General features: G+C 44.5%; 1 protein-coding gene across 2 annotated transcripts in view; it reads left to right on the forward strand.

Annotated features, from left to right (window-relative positions):
• Positions 1–12,081: 12,081 nt before the first annotated feature.
• KCNAB1 (potassium voltage-gated channel subfamily A regulatory beta subunit 1) overlaps positions 12,082–14,855 on the forward strand; it is a 382,942-nt gene continuing 380,168 nt past the window's right edge. For both annotated transcript variants that reach the window (XM_058556440.1, XM_058556442.1), the window contains exon 1: positions 12,082–12,356. In XM_058556440.1, coding sequence (XP_058412423.1) covers positions 12,082–12,356 — 275 coding nt within the window. The remainder of the gene's footprint in view (positions 12,357–14,855) is intronic.

Below are 14,855 nucleotides of genomic sequence, written 5' to 3' on the forward strand. Positions count from 1 at the left end.
TTCTTCCTGTTGTTATCATTCACTCAAGAGCTGCTCCAACACCAGACAAATCAGCTCCAAGGTGAAAGGTGGAATGACCACAGGGGCCTGGGGGCCTGTGTGGCCTCCATGGCAGAATGACCCTGGAGCCGGGCCTGAGGAAATTAGAAGAGCAGAGGGGCCTCAGGGTGGGTAACAGCCTGAACCCTTTGGGGGATGAGAAGAGTCCAGGGAGGTTTAACCCAAACCCTGCGTGGATTTCTAAATGATCAATCCCAGGGCCAAGCTAAGCATTTCTGACATCTCCAGACTGTTATATTACTCAGCACCTTTTTGGTGAAAAGCAGCAGAAACCCAATAAAAACTAGCTGAAATCCAGTAAAAGCCAGCAAAAGCACAAAAGGGATTTTATTGTCTCATGAAAGCAGGCTGTCGTTTTGAATGTTGGCCTTTCAGTTTTCCTTCTGCTTTGATAGACTTGCTCTACCTGAGAGCCAAGTTGGACCTTGGCAGATGTAGGCTTATAATCCAATAGGAAGAGACCCTCCTCCCCACGTCCATATAGCAAATCCTGTGGAAGGGCTCCGATCAGATTTTGTTAGATAATGTGCGCGTTCCTCGGATGAGCACATGGTAGGATGGACATGGCCTACCACAGTGCTCAGAATACAAAGGCCTGGATGATGTGGCCGCCAATATGAGAGCGGCCAGGTGGGTCTTTTGACTTATAGTCCAATGATATCTATGTGGAAGGAGAAGTTGCTGTTTACCAACAAAAAAAGATGTGCCAGGCAAAAACAAACAACCCAAAGAGATGCCCGTGATAGGAGGCCCCACAAGCCGAACTGAATCCCCGTATTGAGCTCAGCCCTCGGTCTGCCCAGAGATGCACTGACCCTTCAGAGACCACTGAGACACAGCAGGGTACCCCTGGGCCTGGCCTCCAGGACCTTGGCCTTCTTTTTTCTCTCGGCAGCTTCCTCTTTTCGGTTTCTGGTTCATGGATCTCACACATCTTTGTCCATCACGTGTTTTCCAGTAGCAATTTTCTCACGCCCGTTATGCTTCCATCCCACCCACCTGAAAAACCCCGACTCTGGGTCAACACACCATCCCATTTCTCCCCGATGCCACCTGACTGCTGAGCTCTCCAGGGGACGGCCACAGGCCTGCACTGATGAGTGCCGCTGTAAGTTCATGGCCTGCGACCTCAGCAGGCCCTATTTCTAGGCAGTTCCGTCATCCGTCCTCCACAGGGCCCATTTCAAACATGCTGGTTATTGGCTGTTCCTCCTGTGGCTAGGTTCTCCACCTGTGTCTTTTCTGTGCCCTGATTGTCTGACCTCTACAGACAACATCTTCGGGCTCTTGCCCTCTGGCTTCCTGTTGGGTTTGGTCAAGGGAGGCAGCAGCAGAGGAATCGGAGGGCAAGAGGACAGAGAGGTTGGCTCACCTATTTCCCTGCTTCCTCCCTGCCTCACCATGGGTCTGGCCAGGGCTGAGTCCCTCTAAGTCCCTGTTGGGCAATTCCCTTGTGTGGCTCTAGCTCGCAAGGGCTCCCTCCCCTCCTCTTGCTCACTGTTGCCAGTTCCTGGGGGCCTCACCTCCCTTGTTTGTTCCCTTAACCCAGGCCACCTCTATTTGAGCCACCCCTTCATTAATTTTCTTTAGTGAGACTCTTTTGAGTGTGCCATCTGTTTCCTGCCAGAAAGTGACTGAGCACATCCATTCTCCTCAAACACATGGCCTCTCCAAGGACTCCTTCATCCCCAGGAGTGAAGTGACCCCTTCATTCTTACCTCAGAGGGAACAGAGGAACCTCCTCACTTTCTTCCCTTAAGCCTAAGCCCTCCTGCGTCTGCCTCCGTCCTCCTCCCACCAATTCTCCTGCTGCCCTAACACACTGTCCAGCCTTGCCTGAGACCAGTTTGTCTCCTGAGCCCTGAACTCCATGACCCCCTCTACCTGGAGACCTGTTCTGTCTGTCGTCTTCTCTCTCTCTAATCTGCACCTGTCCCTCAACCAGGATTCTTCCTTCCTTCCAGCAGTCAAAGTTGCTCAAGGCTTTCCCATCCTTAAAATGACCCCTCAACACCTACTTCTCTTTAGCCACCATCCTATTTCCCTCTTCCCCATCACAGCAATCTTCTGAAAAAGATCATCTGCGTTTCATCCTCTCACCGCCCATTTGCCGAGGACGACACATGGTCTCTCTAGGCCCGGGTGGGCAGCATATCTGTTGAGAGGATCACACCACCCTTTGCTAAATCAGGCTTTCTATCTTTAGTAGGAATTTGGTTATTTCTTTTCTTTCTTGGAATATTATAATTAAGGAAGAAAATGCGTCATGAGTCTGAAAAATTTGTCAAACACTGTTAATGACAGCATTCCACGCTTACTTTTCAGTTACAACTCTGAAAAGACATCCCTGGGACGATTTAAAAGTGGTACCTCAGAGCTCGGTAGAGGGTGCTGTGGTCTGCACGGGGTGGCAGGACGAGGGAGGCACGTTTCAGGCTCCGCGAGGCAGGAAGCAGCATCACGGCCAAGAGAGGAGCTCAAGGCAGGGAGTGAGGCTGATTGTTTGCGGCAAAGAGCATTCTGTGCTGCTTATGGGAGATTACTTGCCTTAGCTTGAGGGTTACCTCCATCCCCCCTTTACCCCCAGGCCACCTGGGAAAATCTGTAACCCTGCTAGCCAGCATTTATCAGGAGGAATTTTATACAGGAAGCACACATCTTCTTCAGCAGGCATCCAGCTCATGTAAAGAGCACCTGCTCAGTAACGGAAGAGCATGGATTTTGAATCAGACAGGCTTGGGTGAACTTAGGAAAGTTACTAGACCTCTCTAGGTCTCGGTTTCTTCTGTACTACTCACAAATGATGCGTTCTCCACCCTGTTCAACCCCTCCACACACAGTCTCCCGATGTGTGCAGACCAGTGCTTCCCAATCCAATGTACATGTGAATCACCTGGGGGATCTTAGTCACATGCAGGCCCCGATTCAGTAGGCCTGGGGTAATTCTGCATTTCTAATGAGCTCCCAGGTGCCTCCCAGGCTGCTGGTCCTTGTACCACACTTTGAGTTGCAAAACCCTCTCTGTGCCTTGATCATATGAGTATGAACAAAGAAAATGAGTCACCATCCCTTACAGCAACTGAAAGCCCCCCGATGTCCCCTAGCCTTTTCCAACGTCCCTTACAGCTCTGAGGTTTAGGGTCAGGGTCTCCTCCTACCCTCTCATTGCTGGTGTGGTCAGACCTGTTGTCCCTCCGGTCCTGTCTCCTGCCCTCTCCTAATTCACGTCCTAGCTAGCCACGGCACCTTAGCCCTGTTAAGGTACCTCAGGTATTTATAGAGGAATCTGTATGTTCCCAGTCTCCCTTCAATTAATCAGCCTGTGCAGACTGTGTCTGAAATTTGGTCCAGACATTGTGGAATAAAGAGCTCCCTGCAGGCATGTCTTAAATTTCACGAGTACTGGGCAATAACAGTATAAATTAGCTTTTAGACTCTGAAAAAAATTGGGCCAAAAAAAATATTGGGCCAAACTCTTCCATGTGCATTTATTACTGTCAAATCAAGTGTGTATAAATGCTTTGACACATTTAAAAACCACTCTAGGTATTAAAATGTAAATAACAATAAATGACAAGATGTCATCAATAATGCCTATAATTTTATTGAGCATGTGGTGCTTTATACTCAATATCTGTAACCCTCACAGAAACATGGTAATCTGCATTTCCCTCTCATGCCAATGGGGACCGTGGGTCTCAGAGAGGTTCAGCACCTTTCCCAAGTCACACAGCTCGTAGGCAGCAGAGCCCGGATCACCCAGGATGCGGGATGTAAAAGCCGGCTCAACGCCATCTGCAGCTCCAGATTGACGGGACCTCTCAGGCTCTCTTTTCATGAGACAACCACTTCCTTAAATAATGTCTTGTTTTACTTTTTCCATTTACTTTCTCAATCCTGTTATTTGTGGATTTTATTAACAAGGCTCCCCTTAACTTGAGACAATGTGATCGTCACACTGGAAAATAGCAATGAGAGCCTGTTTTGAAATATTTAGTTGGTTTAATCTTACACACAATGATATTCTGAGGAAGAGGAGTGGGTGGGAAGTGGAGTCACCTTTTCTACCAGGTAGCGAGGCAGTGTCAGTCTACAAAGGGCGAGAATAATACATCAGAAATGTGGGCCATTATTGACTTTTCATTGTGGGGCCAAAGAAGTATTTGAGTTCATACCGACCCACACACTAAGAGCCTGGTGTGCTATTTTTATTGTGAGTGACTGAATTGGGGTTAGCCTGGAGGATGGGAACCAAGGCAACGGGACTTAAATAGGAACTTGACCAAAACCATCACGGCATCAATAGTCTACCAAGGAGGAGTGGATTTAGATATCAGACGCCCAGAATAGCTTTTATGAACTCGATGTGCCCTCTAAGTCTGTTGACTAGTCGTCTCTCCAATTTTAAAGAAGGAAGTTTCAGTAAATTATAGCAATAAAGGGCAGTGGTTGGGACATTTTGGTCTGACGTCCCAAATATTTCCTATAACATCACAAAATGCTATTGACCCTGATTGCCTGACCATCAGGAGAACTCGTCTACCTTAAAAACAAGAAAACAATTACCTCCCATTTTGCACACCCTCTGCTTTTTCTTTTTGGGATCATGCTCAGTACTTCATCTCCTTCAAAGGATAAGAGATGGAGGAAACAGAGGTGATTTCTAAGTCTCTAGATTCTGTAAGAGGTGTTAAAGACTCATATAAGGTACTGTTTTTTCTTGATGTTTCCTTAAAGCCATGATTGCAGGGGTGGCCTGGCCTTCAGCACACATTCCACTGCTGGCCTCGATGTGTCTTCTTTATTTGCCAAACACTTAAATATTTCAGAGACGGTTGCTCTGTGCTTTATAAATAGCAATGTTCTAAAATCCATCAAGAACTGCATTTTCTTTCAATGACGACCATCTAAAAGAAAGGCGTAGCACATTAAAGCAGCAGAAATGCTGTAGAAATGCAAAGTGACTCACTACACAGCGTTAAGTATTTACAAGGTAGTAAAGAGGACCCACAGTAGTTCATGATCAGCAAGTTAACAGGAAAGCTAGAAGTAGGCAGGTAAAGAAAAAAATCCACAGCTTTAGTGGAGCAAATAGCCAGTGTGCTGTTTATTAACGTCATAAAGTGAGAGTGACAGGAATTGACCTCTTAAGAAATATTCAGCTTGTGGAGAGTTTGTTTCCGGATAGAATCCAGATTATTGGTGGTGGAAAAGACCCTTCTCTGTGTCATTGGATGGTGTTCCTTGCATTGGCGATTGAGGGTCAGGGAAGGGGTATGGATGGTGAAACACAGCATCTGGCTTTGAGTCCCTCAAAGATGTTTCAAGTGGAGCAAGTCACACAACCCCTCTGGGCCTACATTTCCTCATCTAAAAATGGGGAATGAAATGAGAATACATGTGAAAATGACTGAAACCTCTAGCTACATGGGTATTAGTTATTGTGACAAATATTGTTATTCTGACCGGAAGTAGTGGCCCTCACTTGGAAAAGGCTCCGGTTCAAAGTTCTCCATGCTGAGACTTGGAGGTCAGCATCCGCAAGCTCCTCATAGCTCTGCCCATCATGGCCCGTCTAGGCAGCCCTGCCTGTCTGCTGTGTGTGTGTTTCACTAACCTAGGAATGGCCTGATGGTTCTACTAACGGTCCTACTAAGTGCTCCCAAGTTCAGAGGACACAGGGGGACACTGAAACTAATAAAAGTATCGATAGTCTTAGGATGAGGGTTGAAAACAATTTTAAATGTTACACAGCCCTGGGAGTCAGCGATATAAAAACATCACTTATTCCTCAGTGTCCAGCTCACAAAAACATTTCCACTGAGAGCAGAACAAAAATTCTGCCAATTCAAGATAAATAGTCACTTGTGAATGTTAATTCAGTTTCAGATGCAGTCTGTGCCTCCCTTCTCCTTGGGGTGATCTAAGTCTCTAGGGGTCTCACATATTATCTTGACTGTGGCAGAAGTGTCTGGTCTTGGGCCATCCTTACTCCTCATAGGCCTCACTTCAGGGCTCTCATCCTCTTGGGGTGAGACTGCCTTCCCTCCCCTCAGGGCACTTCACGGCCCCTTTGTCTCAGCCCTGGCTCTCACAGCTGCTGGCTTCTCTCTAAATGCCTTTTGATGGGAGGGACCACTGCTTCAGAAACGTTTTGGATGCTGTTCCACATGGTGCCTGGGGTATGTGTAGGATGATTGTGCCTCCTGTTTCGGAGGACATTGCCAGTTTTCGCCTGTTGTTTCTATGTCATTACTATTAGCAGCACTCTCTTCACTCACAAAAGTGTCCCAGTTTCACAATACGTTCTAAGTCCCCTTGGTATGCAGGACCCAGGGAGGTCCCTCTCAGGTCTACCTGGCTTCCCTCAGCGACCACTCCCCTCCCATTCAGACGCCTTCTTGGATGCAGAGTAGATAGGGCCCAGGGGCATCTCAACCCTAATCAAGTCCACTCCAATCCTCTCACTCTGCCTCAAGGTTCTTTTTGGCAAGGAGGGAAGGGAGAGGAGGCAAATAATACTTATGTAATCAAATATCCTTCCCCGCTTCACGTTCTAAGCTTTCTCTCTTACTATTTAAATAGAAATTTCTAGAAATAAAGCAAAACAAAAAGTTTCTTTTTCAGATTCCTGGCCCTGTCATTGGGCTTCAAGAACCTATGTTGGTAGTGAAGGGGAAAGTTCCAGTGGGTAGGATGCTGAAGGTGTGTGTGAAAGGTGGTACCTCAAAAGGTGGTGCAAAGGAGAGGGACTAAGGGCAGGTGAAGGGGGCAGGACTTACACTGAAAGGAGCAGATAGTCCAAGTCAGCAGTGAAGAAGCCATGTGTGAACAATGTACCCTAATTGCTTCAGACACCAGGGAGGAGAAGATCAGTGAGGAAATGCTCCCTTAGGCTAAAGTGGTCAAGGGAGGCCTTCTGACAGCCGGGAATTTCAGTGAGAGAATTGAGAAACAGGTGGAGAGCATGATATGGGAGAAAGGGAAAGGGGTCTGAAAACGTGGTGGCAGGAACTCACAGGCACTTTAGTGGACCGAGAGCAAACCAGGAGTAAAGCAATCTAGTTGAAACATATCCTGTGTGCAGAGAGGCAGCTGGACAGGAAACTGAGACGGTAGACTGGAGACAGATAGTGAGTGGCCTTTAAAATCAAGTTGATGAGTTTCAACACTATCCTCTGATATAAGGGAAACACTGAAGGATTTTGAGCAAGGGAGAGGTATAATTAGAGCAGGCTTCTCTCTCCTCTCCCCTCCCTCCATTTGTTTGTTTTCTGTTTTAGAGAAATTAATCTGTCAGGTATGTAGACGAGATAAAACTTTGGAATGATTAGAGCGAGAAAGACCAGATACGGATTTTGAACCAGCTATTAAAACTATGATCATTGAGGGAAAATACGCTTTCAGTGAATGAAGAGATAAAAAACTTCATCAGAATAAGTAAAGTATAGAAAATAACCAAATGAATATTCTAGAACTGAATAATACACTATCCGAAATTAAAAAGTTCCTGGATGCACTTATCAGAAAAGAGACGACAAAGTGAGCTTGAGGAGAGATCAACAAAGTTCTCCAACCCAAAGAAGAGAGAAACAAGAATGAAAACAATGAACAGAGCTCAAGGACATGAGAAACAACATCGAAAGATCTAATATATGTGCTGTTAGAGTCCCAGAGCAGAGCAGAGAGACTCTGTGAAACTAATGGCCAAAATTTCCCCCAATTTGGTGAAAGACAGAAACGTACAGATTTAAGAAGCTCAGCAAACCCCAAGCAGTATCAATACAAAGAAAACCTGGGCACATCACAGACCAACTGATCAGAACCAAAGATACGGAGAAAATACTGAAAATATCCAGGAAAACCCAACACCTTGTTGGCAAGGGAAATGACTTGACTGATCACTGACTTCTCATCAGGAAGTATGAGGCCAGAAGACAATGAAACAACATCTTGAAAGCGATGGAGAAAAAAGCCAGAGAAAAGGCCCTTTAAGAAGGATGGTGAAATGAAGGTGTTTTCAGATAAAAGAGAATTTATTACTAGCAGATCTGTAGGAAATACTCAGGGAAGTTCTTCAGACTATACAAAATGAAAATGGATGGAAACTTGGATCCTCAGGAAGCAATCAAGAGCATCAAAGTGTGAGTATGAGAGTCGATACAAAAGTGGCCCTCTTATTCTACTCGCTTGCACCCAGCAAACCTCATCTTCCTGCGTCTTCCAGTCTCAGCAAGCGGCTCAGGCCAAAATCCCTGCAGTCATTCTCGACTCTTCTCTTTCTTTCATACTGCTTTCCTGGTACCAATTCGCCAGGAAATTCTGTCCTTTTCACCTTCAGAACACGTACACAGAATCTGACCAATTTTTTTTTTTACCTCCGCTGTTCACCCCCCTGGTCTACGCCACCATCATCTCTCCCAGGTCATTGCAGCAGCCTCCACACTGCCCTCCCTTCTGCTTCGTGTGACCCCTACAGACTGTTCTAGCACAGCAGCTGCATCCTTTACCGCATAAACTTGATGGTGTCACTCCTCTGTCACCACCTTCTAAAACTTCCCGTCTCAGAGGTGTCGCTGGATACATCAGTAATACATCATTTTTAAATGAGACATCATTGTGATTTTTATACATTGAGAAGACTTTTAAAGAACTGAATAATTTTACTATAATAAAAAAGTCTTCTGTTTCCATTAACTTATCTATATGAACAAGGCTTCTCAGAATGTGTATCTTTAAAAAAAAGGAAGAGAATAGAATTGATGCTGAACCTTGTTTCATTCTACCAATGAAAAATATTACTCTATGGATACATGACCTCATTCAGAAAAAAAATCCCAGCCCCATTCATGTCGTTAAGAGATACATTTTCAATAAAATTTTACTTTTTATATTAAGCAATAATTTTTCAAAATTTAGAAAATATAATTTTGTTCAATTATGTCCAATAATAATTGTCACAATAACTCAATCCCTAAGACATTTTATAACACTTAGTGTCTTATGGACATAGAAAATAAAATTTAACAATTTATGTTTACATTTTTGTTGCAGAGAACTATTTCATAGGGACATGTGTAAAATATTTTCAGGCATACAAATATTTTATATCAGAATAAAATTCTGAGTGAGAAATATGTTCTGAGTATAGAATAGCTTGAAGAGCAGCTGTATTACTGGAAAAACACGTTCAGGAAGAAAAAGGAAGAATGTGGAATTTCCAACTGCTGGAGAAGACAGTGTTCATGAATTTTTTAAATGGATGATGATAGATATCAAATAGCTATGGGATTTAAATTCCATTGGATACATTTAAGATAGGGATGTAACAACTTCATTTTTAAAATAACAAGACTTATAATGCGCTGGACACGGCATCCTTTGCAACTATTTAAATTTATGACAAATGTATATTTAAATATACAATTTAAATAAATATTCAAAATATTTAAGTTGATGCTGAGTTTTTCAAATTTTTATAAGGGAAACGTAAGCAGAAAATTTGAATTCTAGTGTTGCAATAGTATCTAACTTGGAGAATAAATATTAATACCTATTAAATGTTAATATGTGCTAGACAATGTTCTATTTCAAACATATTTTGTTATATGTTTATAATAAGGGTATGTTCTTATATAATAAGAGTAATGTTCTGGTTACTATTTATGCACAAAACTTATTGGTGGTAAGAAAGCCGCCATCATCTTCAGCTCACCGTGTCATGGGTTAGGAATCTGGGAAGGGCTGGGCGGGCCTTCTCACAGGGGCGTCCTCACAGGGGCGTCTCATGCAATTGCAGGCAGATGCTGGCTGGGACTGCAGTCCTTGGAGGGGTCGACTGTGCCGACGCCCACGCTGGCTTGCTCACAGAGATGGGGCAGATGTTGGCTACTGTCTGGGCACTCAGCTGGGCTAATGATCAGAATACCTACATGTGACTCTCCACCATGGCAATCTCCAGGTAGTCAGACTCCTTACATGGCAGCTGGCTTCCTCCAGAATGAACGTCCCAAGAGTGATGAGTGACAGCTGCACGGCCTTTCTGATGTAGCTGTGGAAGTCATATAGCATCGCTTCCATCCTATTTTACTGATTAAAGCAGTCAGGAGCCCACCCAGCTTCAGGGGAAGGGAAACAGACCACATCTTTCAATGAAACGAGTGTCAAAAAATTTGAGGGCTGTATTTTAAAACTGCCACAAGTAGATAATTATCCCCGTTTTTAGAGATGAGGAAACCAAAGCATAGTGGGGTTAAGTAATTTGTAGAGCAGGTGAGTGACGGAGTTAGGATTCAAACGGAAGCAGTCTGACTCCAGAGCAGAGCTCTTAAACACAGCAGCACTGCCTCCTGAGAGAGGCAAGCCAGGAGGTACGCAGCCCCCTTGGCTGAATAGGCATAGACCCCCCTCCCCAGTTCCACTGCAGAGCCCCCTATTGACACATCCCCAACTATATCAAACTGGGGAGACTGTCCCCAGAGACTACACTTTGGGGAGCCTGTTGCTATGGATACCGTGTTGCCAGAGCCCTTCAATGACTCAAGGGATGGAGGGCAGGAAGAGGAGTTGGAGAGGCTGCAGCCACTGGTGCTAAAAGTCCCTAAGTGCCCCAGCCTCAGGTGGGACAGACTTGGTGCCGGGTAGCAGCTGCCTCCTCGCCCTTGGATGGATGTTCCAGGTGGCTGGTTGCTTGGTTGTCAGGGTTCTAATCCTAGACTACCCTGGATTCTAAGATTAAACAGCTTTCACCTGAGTATGGGAGAGTCCCCGTGGTGTGATCTGCTGTCCCCTCAATCCTTGGCTTTGATTGATTAACAGCCACAGGGGTTAGACATCAACATGCTTTCCAGAAGAGCTAACTCCTTAAGAAGAGCCTCTTCTTTCTCCTTTCTCTCCTGCCATTCCCAGAGACTATAAGACCTCGCTATACCTCTATGATTTTTAATTTACGGTCTTGCCTGGACAGAGAAATTCACAAATCTCCCTGAGTTCTTTACATGCAGCCGACACTGAGGCAGTTGATACAGGAGGGCCGGAGGTTGATTAGGGGATGGGTGGGGCTTGGTGAGTCACCAAACAATTTTGTGGTAGACACCTAAGTGGCACTGATATCATTGTCCCTGAGCTAGGACAGAGGTCAGATTGGTGGGCATGTGTGGGTCGGTCTCATGCATCGTAACCACGAAGGCTATTACCTGCACTTTCTTTCCATCTTCAGAGCTAGTTTTCATGTGCAGTGGGCACACCCCCCACATCCACACCCACACACACACAGGCTCTTACCGCTTCCTCTCATTCTACTATTTTTTAACTCCAACTTCAACCTCAGTCTCCAATTATATTCCTCATGCTTCCATCCTTTGGAAGTATCAAAAGGGCCAATTACTGAATCACTTATGGTGGGCTTTAGGAATGAAAGAATGTTTGACATGTATGTGTTCACTGACATTCAAAAAGCCTCCCTTTCCTGAAGGATCATAAAATAAATTGAAAATATTATTTTTAGGTTTACACAAAAGAAATAATCCTTCTTTCGCATTGATGTTGTTAAATTTATTTGAGGAAATTCACTTTAAAACTCTAAAGGGACTCTAATTAAGTGGCTAATGAGCCTCTAGATGTCTTTTTTTATAACTCTAACATGATGATCAAATATAATTTTCCAAACCCTAATGATCTAAGGTTCAGAGTCATCATTAAATGAGGCAGAAGTCCATACTTTGCAGAAGAATAGCACTGCAAAACTTCAGCATTACAAAGTTGTTGGGGGTTGTTTTTACAATTTCCGTGCTCTGAGACGTCACAGATAGTGGCCGCCTTAGTTCCTCCTCAGGAAAGTGAGAGATGCCCTTTCCTCCCCAGCCGGGGACGCGGCTCAATTACAGCTTTGCGGCAGGATAAGGTTAAGGGGACGAGGGAGGACAGGCAAGCGGAGGGAGGCAGAAGCAGAGAAATCAATTCAAATTACTTTGATGACAGTGACTTAGAGTCTTCTGTGACAGACAGACACGAACCTCCGCGATGCTGTCAGCCCGGACTGGGGCCGCGGGGAGTCAGATCTCGGAAGAGAACAGCAAGTTAAGGAGACAGTCTGGGCTTTCCGTAGGGAGCAAAGACAGATCTCCCAAGAAAGCCTCAGAAAAGGGGAAAGACGGCAGCCTCGGGCCCTCGGGGCAAACCCAGCTCAGGGCCTGGCAGCTGGCTCTGGCGCGTGAAGCAGAGATGAACTGGTACCTCAAGCTCTGGGACCTGTCCAGCGAGCACAGCACCGCCTCCAGCACCGGCATGCCTCACAGGTAAGCCGCCGCCCCTCCCTGCGCGCTTCAGGAGACACCACGTGCCAGTGCTCTCCAGAGGGGATGCTTGGTTTCTTTCCCGGTGCTGCTGGAGAGCTTAAGGGTTCTAATTGCCTGAAGGATGATTGACACTTCAGAATGTGTAACCACAAAGATCAGGAACCTGGTGAAAATGGCAAATGGTGCTCCTTGGATTGTTATTCAGAAAAGGCCCCTCGTAAACAGGCAGTAGACACTCAAGAGCTGACAGGAAGAAGGAGTGAGGCCTTAAGATCTGTCTTAAGTAACAATCAGAGGAGGTCACAGATTGCAGGAAAACGGCCCCCTTCCAAAACAACAACAAGACTGCACTTCCTTCCCTTGAGAACTTGGGGAGGAGGGAGGGACTCATGTGCTGCCCATCTGACCAGTGCAGCAGTGTAGTGTGAACCAGTTGACTGCGAGTCTAGCCCTGGCAGTGGGGGTGCAGAGCAGACGGCACTGACCGCCAAAACAGCGTCTGGGCCCCTGCCTAAGACAGACAGCGTCAGGAGAAAAAGCCACTTTGTAAAAATGAGGTAAATGTAAAACAAATCTCTGTAGATTTTCTCCCTGTTCTTTCCTTGCCTTGGCCTCAAATAATGCAGAGGAGGAATAATGTCACAAATCTCATTGTTATAAGGAAAACTAGACTCAGTAAAAGTGTCTGGAGTCTTGAAATTTAAGAATGCTTATTCTCTATAATTGCTACAAAAAACCTCTTAGGAATTAAAGATAATTTTGCAAGGAAAATTATTGTGAAAATAAAGCCTAAAATAACTACTTTCATTAAATAGTAATAAAAATCCATTAGAAATGAAAAATGATGCCACTGAATTGGTCAAAGTATGGAAAACTTCTGTAGATACTGTGTGGTAGCTTAGAAATTCTGGAATGCGGTCTGTTTATCAGAGCATCCCAGTATGCTCTGAGCTGCCTCTTTTTATATTTCTAATTCCAAAAAGACACTACATGAAAACTTATTTAGTAATTGAATTACTGATACATATAGACTAAAAACTTGTTGGATTACAAACTTCAAAATGCCTGAACTTCTGTTTTCCCCTTTCCAAGGCGGGAATAAAATAGATATTTCCAAATCTAAGCCACTATTTAACAATCAACATTTAACAGGTAGAACAAAATAAAGCTTCTGGAAATGTTCTGTGAAATACATTTTCTGTTTATGGCCCGAGTGATCTGTTTGAAGCTCCTGTGAGCTGTTATGGCTAAGTTTGGGTTCTGGAGGAAAGACTGTGGAGAATGGTCTCAGTCTAAGGAGGCTTCAATGAGCTTCCCAGTGTTGGGAAGGGAATGCACCTCGTATCTATAAATCTTAACGCTGTTATTAAAGAGCTCCTGGAAAAAGAGTTGAGTGGTAAAGGAAAGCCTTGATAATGGTTTCCTTCCATGATATATGCTTTCACTTACTCTAGATCAAAAACTTTCCTTAAAGGAGTCTAACGCAGCACCACAAAATTCCTGCTCTGTTACCTGACATTAGAATAACATCAGGTCAAAGGGGAATGTTAATTAAGGTAGCCAGGTTTAGCCAGCAACTTTGGGGGAAGAAAGATCTCCCCTCTTTTCTGCTTTACTCAAACAAAAACAACTTGTCCTGTCATCAGAAGAGATGATGCAGAATTAACGGTTTCCATGCTAATCTGTGAGGCGATGTTATGAGTCATCCCTTTCCAGTAGCCTTCTGTGTCCCTGGTTTAGTGAGTGTGTTAAAGAACAGTGAAAGTCACGTCTCTCTTATGTCATCAAAAATTAAAAATGTCTCCTCCTCCTTTATTTTTGCAACATGATTGTTTCCAGGAGGAAACTAGTGTGTGCAGTTGGAGCTAAGTTCATTTATGAATTAGATTTACTGCAGAGCTCTAGGTGTGCACATTTCAGAAAAAGGAAATTGTTCCTGTCACCAGCTCCTTTCGTTTTTACACCTTTATGTTGGAACTACCTACCTCAGTTACTGAGATTACTGCGCGCCCAGGATCCCAAATGGCGAACCCCGGGCCCCTGCAGCGGAGTGTGTGCACTTAACCGCCTGCGCCACCACGCCGGCCCCTCTCTGGTTATTTTCTTAGGCTCTATTTCTAGAAGTGGAATTAATGGTGACTATTACGTATATAATATTACATGTACATATATAAACACACATACATGTTTATTCTTAATGCGACCGCTGTCTCAGTGTACCTTCCCACGGCAATATTTGAGAGCACCTATCTCATTGCTTTCTCTATATACGCAGTGTTTATATGGAATCTATAGCACTGAGTTATGTAGTTAAACAAATTGTTGGGTAAGTTAATTAACTTTTCTGAGTTTCAGGTTTTTTGACTGCAAAAGAGGACTAATAGCATTATAAAGGCCTGTTGTAAAAATTAAATGAGATAATGTACAAGTGATTTGAATAGAGTAATGTGCTTTGTTTTCAAACTCTCGGAAATAACAGTTGAGATATGACCCCATAGT

This window comes from Diceros bicornis, chromosome 15, assembly GCF_020826845.1.
Source record: "Diceros bicornis minor isolate mBicDic1 chromosome 15, mDicBic1.mat.cur, whole genome shotgun sequence".
NCBI lineage: Eukaryota > Metazoa > Chordata > Mammalia > Perissodactyla > Rhinocerotidae > Diceros > Diceros bicornis.